General features: G+C 39.7%; 1 protein-coding gene across 1 annotated transcript in view; it reads left to right on the forward strand.

Annotated features, from left to right (window-relative positions):
• The window catches only part of snx29 (sorting nexin 29), a 126,685-nt gene that overhangs the window by 64,989 nt on the left and 49,714 nt on the right, over positions 1-11,982 (forward strand). Inside the window, exon 15 of the mRNA XM_020620398.1 lies at positions 2,243-2,349. Coding sequence (XP_020476054.1) covers positions 2,243-2,349 — 107 coding nt within the window. The remainder of the gene's footprint in view (positions 1-2,242; positions 2,350-11,982) is intronic.

Raw genomic sequence — 11,982 nt, forward strand, 5'->3', positions numbered from 1 at the left:
AATGAACTTAAATGATTTTAGCATATGGCTGCAATATAACAAAGAGTGAAAAATTTAAGGGGGTCTGAATACTTTCCGTACCCACTGTATATGTGTGTCTATGGTGTGTTTTTTTTTTATTGTGTGGGTAAATCAGTGCTGAAACAATTCAAATGATTTATTAGTTAAGTGTGACTTTGATATTCAGTCGCCCTTTAATTAAGAAATAAGTCAAAGCTGAGGATTTTCAGTTTTCCTTGTCTCATTAGGAATGGAATCTGGGGGATTTTGTTTTGACATTTTACACACTGAACAGTGAGTCAAAGCAAACCGAAAAATGAATGTATAATGAAAATAAGAAGCAGCTCTTCAGTCCTACGACAGTTTAGTTTATGTGTTTCATAAGGACGGGAATCTTGCATTATTAGTCATGAGACAGCAGTACCTTGCTTCTGGAACATTAATAGTTTGAGACCTGATTGATACGGTGAACACATCAGCTTTCTAACATGTATGTTAGCATGCTGGTGTTAGCATTTAGCTCAAAACACTGCTGTGCCTGAGTTCAGCTCTTTTGAGCTGTTGGCTATAGACTTGTTTTATAGTAAATGGATTCAGCTCTGCTCCTTCATGCCTTAACAAGCAATGCCCAGGATGCCCTTGAGAAAGTCATAACAAGTAGGCACCATATTGGTATCCAGTGTGAACAAGATGCAAACACTGTCTGTGATATAACATGATGAAAAGACAAATGTACAATGTCACATTTGATTGGAAAATGACCTTTTACCCAAATCTGCACTGTGCACTGCATGTTTATGTCTACATCCATCCTTGTGTGTGTGCGTATGTCTATATTCCCCTCGGACTTTATCCATTAATGCTCTTTTTTGTATACCTGCACCTGCCTGTGATTCTCAGCAGCGTTTTTCCCCACAGTCCCGTCTATTTAGAAGTACAATGAGCCAGGCTCCTTCATCAATACTTGCCTCACTCTGTCTAGACATTCAGACACTTACTGCAGGTTCATGCTTTATCTAATAGCAGTCCAGCTGTGTATTTTCTAAAACTCCTCCCCAAAGAGCCATCACCACAAGTTTATTTGAGTTGTGCGTGGCCTTTGGACAAGCTGAATTTCTATCTCTGTGCTTTATCTTTCCTCTTTCTCTTTCTCTCTGCTCCAGTCGCTCTCCCTGTCTCTCCCTCCTCCTAGCCTCAGTGTGTTTGTCTAGGTGTTAGCGTGTGGTGGGGGTGAAATAACATTAATTTACTTTTCCACCCACCCCAGTGGAAAAAAAGATACCGTGCTTCTGCTAAGTTCTGCTGTTCTTTGCCAAGAGAACCTGATTAGTTGATGTTTATGGACCCAGAAAGTGGCACTTTAGGCTCTGTCATGATGACTTTTGGGTGGTTTTTGGGCTATAGTAGTGCAAAGGAACAATAAGCTCTGTCTGAACAGAAAGTCACAGTAAAACAGGTGATGGTGACACCAGGGGAGTTTTTCATTTTGACAGAACAGTGAGGAAGTTTCCAATAAAGAAAATGTGTTCTTATGGCATTTTACACTCAGCTGGCAGTTTATTAGGTACACCTGGCTTAATCTAAAGCTGTCTAATGCAACAGTCCTCCTCCATTCATGACGTGTGTTTGTGGTGCTGGTGAACTGTGCTGTATTTATTGGTGTTTCTGTCTTTTTGCATAGCCTCATTGATATAAATGGAGTGGACAAAGTTAATAAAAACACAGGTCAGTTAAATTGCAGTACCATTCAACAGCACCATTTATTGCTAGGCTGTTGTGTTAGACTGCCACTTGAGTGTATACCGTACATTCAATCATGCATGAACTAGAGGATTTGTGTGCTTATGCATATCTTTCTGTGGGTGTTTATTTGTATGCCTTTCCCAACAAGATTATAGTTTTTGTTTTAGGTAATGTGCATAACTCTTATACTCGGTGTGTGACATTAATTAAATAAAATGGGGATTCACGGCTCTTGCCTGGCTGCTAATGTGTATGATGTATCGAACTGCTGCTCCTTGTGTTTTGTTTCTCTCGCAGTTAAAACAAAAGCGTCAAACAGCCGCAGGTGTCACAACGCGGTGGCAGAATGTGTATAATTGGCAGAAACCCACTGTTTATAATTGGTTGTGAAAAGAGTTTCTCCTCGCAGTGTGTGTTTTTGACAGGTCACAGTAACTGTACATATGTGTAAATGTACCTGTGCTATCTCTCTCTCTCTCTCTCTGCTTTTCTGCCACAGCCCTATCAGTGTTGCAGTCATGCGAAGACCAGGCCCCTGTCCCCCAAAATAAGTTCATGGGTGACATCGAGGAGCTGGCTGCTAGCTATGAACGCAAACTCATAGAGGTGAGTGCTTTGTCTCTTTGCTGTGTATCAGTTTAGTATACTTGTGAAGGATAGGCCTTGCATACTGATATATGGCATGTTAATTAGTGAGCCTTATAAGTGCTCTTAGGGTGTTTTTTTATGCTTTTGACATAATCAGGCTGTTTCCCTCTGTTTCAAGTCTTTATACTAAGATAAGCCAATTGCCTGTTAGCTCTAGCCTCACCTGGCATACAGACATGAGAGTAGTGTCAATCTCCTCATCTAACTCTCGGCAAGAAAGCAAATAAGCTTATTTTACCTCACTGTTCCTTTAAATCTCAGCATCTCTTTATGAAACTCACTGACCCCCCTTTGTTTAATTATTGTAAATGAATCGAATTTGACTGTGGCTGCTGTAAACCCTTTGTCAACATTTCGACATCATAAGCCGAGCTGCTTCCTTTCCCAAAGAGGAAATTGATTCAGAAGTTGATCTTGTTTGTTTTACTGGAGGGGATAACCATAATTTCCCATCTGCATTTCACTCTGCCAGTGCCAGAACCTCAGATATCCTGTTTGCTATAGAAGGAAAGGGAATTTCACTAGCAAGAGTTGCTGCCACCCAATGTAAAAATCTTGTTTGTTGACTAATTTCATTTCTGTGTGATAATGATTTATCAATGAGGCATGATGTGTTCACAAATACCTGAATTGGGACATGGTACAAGTTTAAAAAGAATGATAGGAGTAAGGCCTGTCAAGGCATGTGCAGGGGGAAGGAAAGAGAATTTTACTTTCTGTACTTGCACTGATTTAAAACTCGTAACAGTACCAAGAGCTTGAGCAGGTTCCTCTCAGATATATTGATCGCAGCACATGGTGAAGATGTCTAATAACTAGACATGAGGTACAGTGCTGCCAGCTGCATGAGTGATAATGGGAATGATGTCTAGTTTCCTGTTAGACTGACCAATGAGGCAACACTTATAGTGGGACTGACATCAACAGAGAAAATGAAAAGTGTGTCTGCGTATTCTAATGGACAGTGGGGGTTCTGCATGAATGATTAATCCACGGTTTTATATTTTCTAAAATCAGAATGAATCCTGCCTGTTTTTGGCCAAACTGCTGTTGGTTTTCATTTATTTATGCACATGTATGCGTGATGTACTTTTAATAGTTTTTACTATTACTATAGTTCTACTTATTGATTTGTTCATTTGCCTGGCTGCTGGTGTCGATTGGGCTTTTACAGACGACCATGGTAATGGCTCTCCTCCGGTCCCAGACCAGCCAGGCCCCAGTGGCTTTGTTTAAATAAGTTCGTCCTGCAGAATGCATGTGCTTTCCTTGTTTCTGATGTGTAACAAGCTCTCTAGTGGAAACAGAGTAATGTGTGAATGTGGCTGCAGCAGCGAGGTTGGCCCTGGGTTTTCAGCTGGTGTCATTAGCCAAGGAGCCACAGAGGAGAGGGAACAAGAAAGATATGCTGCAAACCAATATTTTCACCAATTTGGTTTAATTGAAATTGCCATAATGTTTAAAGGAGCTGGAACAGAGGGAAAGACAGACAGAGGAATGTAGAAAAGTGTTTGTTTTTTTATTTAGCTTTGTGTGTGTGTGTGTGTGTGTGTTCATCCAGGGTCAGCAGGACCGCTGTCGGTCCTGATGTGAGGATTCAGAAATTGTGTGATTTACATTAGCAGCTGTCAGCGCCCTGGATTCAGCTGTCTTGCTTCAGCGGCTGAGGCAAAATCTGACCAACCAAGTTATTGATTTTTGAAAATGTCACATTGAGCCTTGTTGAATGCATAAAGGTCTGCCAGACACAAATAAATATTGGACAGGGCACAGCCTTCATTAACCTGGGAAATGCGCCTGGGTTTGGGACCTGGTTCTGTTTTAATATAATGATGCTAGTGCTCTGTATTGGCTTTGACTTTGTTTATATTTGAGCCAAGCCTCTTTTCCTCCTGCATTCTCATCTGTTCATGGGTACTGTCAGGCAGTGCACTGTGCATGGGTTCAGAGCCTTGAAATACAAAACCTAAATCAACGGTATTTAAGGTGATGGGGTGGGGTAATGTTCTTTTTAAACAGAACATTGTAAAAAGCCACAGTGTAGCTCTGTAGGTGGGTGCTTTTATGCCTTGTAGGACGATTTGCAGGCACAGGCTATCACTGGGGCCCCATATTGCAGGTTCCATTGAAGGAATAACAAAAAAACATTTATTTTACTGATTTATTTTAATGTTTAGGAAAGAACCCATTGGCCATACTGTACATCTATCTGTCATTAGCCAGTCAGCTTAGTTGATTTCTTTTGAGAATGGTTTGGTAGAACAAGTTGAAAACCTCTCAACATAAAATCAGCATGTAAAGTCATTTTTGCAAACTTAATAGGAAACAGTGCTAATATACACGTCTAGCAGAAGAGGCGAAACATCAGTATTCATTTGGTGCCGTGTTTCTGCCTCTTAATGAGTATGTCTAATATTCAGTATCTTCAATATCTCTTTTGCTGCTAAATGTTCCATTTTGTTGGTCACTTTGTCTGACTGCTGTTTGGTTCAAAGTGGGTTTTTCGGAACCTTTTTGCTGCCTGCTGCATCTCAAAGCAAGGTTTATGAAGGCAGAACATGTGTCAGAAAACCAAACCAGTGAGCTGAAAGGTGTCTAAAAAGCTTAATTAGAGCTGATGAGAATGCTTTGGTGATAATTCTGTGTTGTCTGTGTAAACTTCAGTGTGACACCTTTCACATACATATAGTGATTTGATCCATTGTTGATATACAAATATTGATTAGTGCAGCCTTAATGACAGTTCCTTTTTGCTGTATTTCTATTTGCATATTAATAAAGACTGCAATTAGTGGTGTAATAAGCATCCTTCTAATTTATTAAAGATTAACCTCATTTCACAGCTGCTTGGATTGCTGTTAAGTGACTGCTTATTCAGAAAGTTAACCAGTGATGCTGACTTTGTGGACTCGTAATGTTCTCCAGTTGTTTGCATTTTGGCTTCCTGCTGGTCTCCTCCTCTTGTTTAAAGACTCACAGGCCAGTTGTCTTGTCTCGTCTTGTCCACTGATGTATAAAAGATGAACGAACCCCAACTAACTTCTAATGGCTAATGTACTTTAGCTAATTCAGTGAGAGCTAGCTACACTAGCAGTTCCTTTACTTGTGAAACAGGTTACATTCTGCTATCTCTGTTGTTACCTTTCACAAGAATTTCTCCCCAACAAAGTCATCATAGCCTACTTCATCTGTTCTTTGTGGAGGTTAACCTTACTGTTGGCTGTAACTACTGTTTGATTAGGGCGGCCATGATACCACTCACACAGACCTTTGTCCAGGCGCTGATTGTTGATTGACAGGTTATTCCTGTTGCCAGCTTACTTTTCATTTTGAGATCAAGTCAACTCTGTTACTTTTCAGCAACATAACTCAGTTGTTTTTACATTCATTTGGCTTAGCCACTCCGCAGACATACTTAGACGCTATGCCTAAGCCTTTCTATGGTAGGGAAAACCCTCAGTAGGGGTTTTAGATGAAAAGGACAAAGGATAAAGATTCAGATTTTCAGACTCGCCTGGAATCATTTTAGCCGCTCGTGTCCTTTCAGAAAACCAAATTTGAATCTTTATGAAATCAGTAATGCCATCTAGTTCTGGGGTGAATGCTAATTTGCCAACCAAAGTGAAATTGATGAAAAACAAAGGACTACCAATAAGTCTGAATAAATATAACTGAATGAACTGCCAGCTATATGACCGCATGAAATCATATTTCATATGTGTGTCCTTACAAAATTTCATACTTGGCTGACATGACAACTGAACCAACACAATCACAAATGAGTCCAACTCAGATTGCAGATAAACACTGTGAGCTGTGTTTGAAAGCTGTAGACAAAAAACTTGTTTGTGGACCCTGAGTTAAGAGTATTTTGTCAAACTGTTCTAAGTTTTAATAGAGCCTAACTTTTAATAGAACAAAACAACAACAAATCTGATTAAAATGTTATTTACATGTATGTGAAACGTAATGAGGCCAACTGATGTTTTAATTTGTAAAACTAAACAAACTATGGCACTAAGGCTTTCTTTTCCTTACCTTCTACCTCTGCCTCATCTAAATAACAGTCTGCTATATGGAGAGTAATAGTGTTTTGCAATTTGTAAACAAAATGCGTTACAGTGGTTGAAATGTGTTAACCATAATACAGGCTAGAAGATGAATTTCTAAGCAGCCCATGCAGATGCAGTATGCTGTTGCCAGTCTGTGAAACTGTATAGTCCTGCTTCAGGCACCTAAACATTTAAATCATTGGAAGGTGCCTGAATTATTTAGGTAATTAAAATTTTGAAGCGATATTTTTGTGCTCCAAATTGAGTCCTCATTACATCATGTACTAGTGCTGTAAAGTAACTCGTCTGTAGCTCGAAGGCTGGATCATCCTAACCCACAATAATGCAGTTGTCAGACTTATATCCAGTAAACAGACTTTTAACTACATTATGAGTCTTGCGAGTTGCAGTTACACAGCTTGCTTTTGTTGTTGTTGTCTTGTTATCACATAGTGAATTTTTATATATGCTGTGTTGTATTGATAAGCAGAGGGAGACAGCTTTTGGAGGCTAGAGACTAGATATGGGTTGAGACTTCCAGTGGGATTCTCCCTTTGTTCTGCAAGTTCATTAATTAGTCATAAACAACAACAAGAACAATAATTACAAGCCACCAAGTCTCCAGAGCTGCTGGGAGACACATTAATAGCCATGAGAATTTATGTCAATTGCCTCTGCTGCATAATGCAAGTGCAGTGACCCTTGAAAAGCCAAAGTACTGCAGATAAATCCACTTCTGTCTGGTCCATACTCAAACCAAACACTAATGGACATTTGGATGTAGTTGACGCATTGACTACTGTATGTAGCTGATTGGGATAGTATTTTTATGTTTTTAAATGAACTTTTACATGTATTTAGTGTATATATTTATCATGGATAATGAACATGATCCCCCCCAATGTTGCATTTACCCAAAATTCAACACGGCATGATGTCAACTTCACATTCTTTGTTGCTGTTCAGCAGACATGGAAGCACAGTTTCATGCAAAGACAAGCTACACCATATTCTGCCATGTGCAGCAATAGTTTGGAACTATCTGCTGTTATTTAATCCCCTGCCTTTATGCTGGCAAAGTCCTGTCAGTGTATGTTAAAATTAAGCCTCTTGATCATGAAGGTTTTTGAAGGTAAAGCTAATCTTCATCGGTCCAAATACTTGTGGCATGCGTAGACTGGGAATACATGTACTAAGTAGTACTTCAGTTTTCTGAATGTTCCTCCGCATGTGATGAAAACACCCCAGAATTAAAGATGACAGACTGTACTGTAACATTGTCATAGCTGAAGCTTTTCAAAATAATGATACCACACAACCAAAATATGTGTGATCCAAGTGCACATGGAGCTCGCTGTGTGATACGTCAGTGACGGAGCGCTACGTCTGTACCGTGGGCTTGATTTAGCCTTTTCTACAAACTCCTATTTCTGTCTTTTCTATTGGTCCATCTGCCACTCTCATGTGCTCACACGTCTTACCTCAGCTCTCTCCATCTCTTCTTTGTATCTTTTTTTCCACCTCAGTTCAGAGTGGACAGCACAGCTTGTGATGTCTATATTGGTCCTCTCTTGCACTCTTCCTGTTTTACCCCATCGTTCAGCCGTGTCTCTTCCTGTTTAGGAGCAGCTGTGCTGAAGTGAGTCAGAGAGACAGACACAGACATAAGCTGCATATAGATTTACAAAGTACCCCAGCATTGGCCATCTTCTGAAGGACAACGTCTCACCCATTTTAAGATGCTTAAATGAACACTTGCAACTGGGTCTCCACTCTGCTATAAATAAATAAAAATGAAACAATTTCCTTTCAATTCATGATATCCTGCCCATGATAAAATTGTTCCAGCTGTAATATGAGCACTAAGAACTGCCTGCCATCAGGTTTATTTGTGCCATCACAATGCATGATGACCATGGATGGATCTTGAGACAATTTGCCCCTGGGCACAGATATAGACGTAGGCACAGACTGAGCAAGCATGTGATTTGTAGCCAGTTTGTTTTGCATCTGTTTTTAGAAAATTTGTGTCCATGTATATTTGTTTTGAATCTCTTTTTGTCATTTTGCTTCTTTTTTTTTAGCTTTCTTTTTTGTTGTTTTGCATCTCTTTGTAGGTGCATTGTCTCTGCTTTTATTGTTTTGCATATTCTTGTAATTATTTCTTTTATTTTGTCTCTTTTTTGGGTTTTGTATCTATTTTTCCCTGTTTTGTGTGTATGTGTGTGTGTTCTATGCTCATTTGGTAGTCATTCAATTGACTTTCCGACAGATAGGTTAACAGTCCTCTCATGATTCTCTGGTCTACGAGCCCCCTGACCCCTTGGGCCCCTGGGCCTGTGTCTGGTAGGCCCGTTCAATGACCCATCCATGATGATAACATATCCTGAAGATGTGAGCATTTCATTCTTTTAAGAAAAATTTTCACTTGAATTGAGAAGGAGACAGATACCCAGGATTTCACTTGAGGAAGTATTATATGTGTACACCAAGTATTTATATCACAAAGAATTAAATTTGACTTCTGGGCTATATTTTGGGGAGCATGTAAAAAGCGGAGATGAGTTATGGAATGATATATAAGACTGAAGATATTAGAAAGGATGCTAAATCCAAATAGGTGGCGGACATATCCGAGTCAGTAACTGACCCAGTGTGGATTCAAGATGTGTGTTTTGTGGTGGGTTAGTTAGTGAAATGCATATGGTACAACCTTAGCAGTGCCATTGGCTCCTCCTGTTGTACTGTATGTTATCCCCTTCTTTATCAAATGTGCTTCCAGTTGTTCTCTACTTTCAGCTTTCACATAAAAGCCACAAGGTGTGAAAAAGATTCTTTTTAAAGTGTGTGTGTGTGTGTTTTAGTTTCTTAATGTTGCCTGAAAGGCAGCAAACAGCTTTGACTTTGAACTTTGTGGAACATGTGGTTGTGCAGTTTGTAAACCCTGAAGCAATGAAATGAAATGTAAAGTCTACAAAATATAAAAATGTATAAATTAATGCATGTATAATGAAAGGATGTTGTGTTTTTCAGGCAGTACGCTTGCTTCTATTGCTGCTTCTGTATTTCTTCAGTTAACAGAAGGATCGTCGCCACCAGAAACTGTTAAATCGATTATTTAAGAAACGGACATATCTGGGGTTTACTAAACCACAGTGGCTCCTGTTTGAGTCCAGAGAGGGACCTTTCATGCTCAAATGTCTGCTCAGATGTGAAGTAGCAACAAAAAACATCAAAAATTCACCCTCACCTTGTGCATGGTTTTAATGAGGCCAGTTTTGACTTGCATTGAGCCAAAATCACCGCTTGAGTGCCTGTATTCCTGAAAGACTTTCATGTCTAGGCACATCTTGCCACTGGGCTGTATGTAACCCCGGGCATCAGCTCTCCACTGTCCTCTGTCTCTGTCCTTGCCTCTTGTCTGTCTGTCTGAGCATTAACATTTTCATATCCTCTCATTTTGACCCACCCATTATGTGTCCCACTTAATTAAGGTTGTTAGGTTTCGAGTCTGTACGACTCACTCAGTCTCTCTCCCTTTTTTTTGAGGCCGGAATGGGGGCTGGCAGGTGGGGTGGGTGGATAGGGAGCCTTTTTATTCAGGCCAGCTCAGCTTGGAGCTGCTCAGATCAGATCATAGAGGAAGAGGCACAGAGAGATTTTGTAAAGATGGGGAGAGGGGAGCAGAGGACGATAAGGCGTTGTGTGAAGGAGGAGATTGTGTCTATTTGTTTCGGTTGTGTGATAGACAGTGTTTATGTGAGGGAGCGTGAGGTCAGCGTCACTCCAGTGGCTCTTAGCTGTGATGAGTCCAGCAGCGCCGACAGTTGCATCATATTAAACCGGCCCTGCAGGACAGACAAAGTGTCTAACAGCAGACAACGATTTGTGTCATTGGCCCCATTTTCAGTCATATCGGGCCATAAAACCTGATCTTGTGTTAGACACATTCACTCCAAATCTGTGACAGACTACATAAGTAAAATAGATAACATCACTATTTACAAATTGGTGTAGACAAAAGCTAAGCTGAGCCTCTTTCTTCCATTCCTTACAATTTTTGTCCATATTTGCTTTTGCTGCCATATATATAAATAAAGCATGATTGATTCTTTTAATAGAAGACAGTGAAGCTGTTGTTGTGTGGGGTGAAATTACTTTTTTTTTTACAATATTTGTTTTGTTTTGTGGGCCCTGACAGACCCTCTCTTGTTTCTAATACAAGAAAAGCATACTCTACTTTTTATTTCCCTTTTAAGCTGTACTTTTACACTTTGAAGTGTTGAACAAAAATAAATGGCACAAATTTGTCTTTGTTACACAGAGAATAGCCGAACTTCGAGAAAATAATGCATTTGTCTTTATTAATCACACTGGGAGATGCTGTGTTAAAAACAGGGTCAACTCATAATGTTATTTTCTTTGTTTACCGTCCGGCTTCAGCTCTCTTACTCTCACTTTGTATACTGTGAGCAGTACAAGTTAACATTCTGGGCTCAACATGTTCCACTAATTAAATAATATGTCACCTTAAATTTATTATATTACAACAGCACCATTAGTGGAAGTACACTGTGTTTTGCTAGGTCATGTTGTTAATTTGATTTCTACAGCTTTTCCAGTAAGTGCAAGAAAGTTGCCCTGTTTATTCCAAGAATCATGGACTTATGTTTTACATCACATTCACTGTTTTCCACTAAAAGGCATTGTGGTTCTGTTCAACTCCTGGAGTAAGTCACACACGTGCAAGCCACAAGGAGGTCTCAAGTGTCAACTTTCAAATCTCAAGCAAATCCCAAGTCACTGTGGTGAGAATCAAGCTGAGTCTTACAAAATTCTTAGGATCTGATCATGTTATGGGAATATCATGTATTTAAGTGTAACATTCTCAAATCTCTTCTGATGATTAATGATGCATTCATACATGATAAATGAACCCTTAGTTATTAGATAGAAACGGTATGCCTTTCATTGCTATCAGAAACTCTTCTCATTAAAATGCATAATCAATTCAAACCCAAGTCTAACAGCTTAACCTTAACATTAGCTTTCTAGCTAACATTTGACCATATGTTAAGTAACATTAGCTGAAAAAACAGTCATGTACTTATCTTTGTGAGTTTTGTAGTGACAGGTGAAGTTGGTTGTTGTGGTGGTTGCTGTTCTCTTTTTACTGCTGTCATCGACAACATGTTCCTTGAATCCAAATTTTAAACGAGTTCCTCCATATCTGCATCCTGTGACCTGCGTTGCTCTCCGTTAATCTGCCATGTTGTGGTAGGTTGCCAGGTTTGTGCGCATTGCACAAAACGTAGCTTCTCATTATCTAGAAAAGTGCAGATATTTAATAAAAGTGAAGTGATTTTGAGTCATCTGTCTCAAGTCAATGTCAAGTGATGAATACCAAGTCAAAGTTGAGTCTTTCACTAGCGTTACTCAAGCAAGTCACAAGTTGTCAAATTTGCGGCTGAATTCTGGCTCGAGTCAGGTCATGTGACTTGAGTCCCCCCCCCCCCCCCCTGGCCAAAGTTAAATTTGT

Source organism: Monopterus albus, unplaced genomic scaffold, assembly GCF_001952655.1.
Source record: "Monopterus albus unplaced genomic scaffold, M_albus_1.0 scaffold236.1, whole genome shotgun sequence".
NCBI classification, from domain to species: Eukaryota; Metazoa; Chordata; class Actinopteri; order Synbranchiformes; family Synbranchidae; genus Monopterus; species Monopterus albus.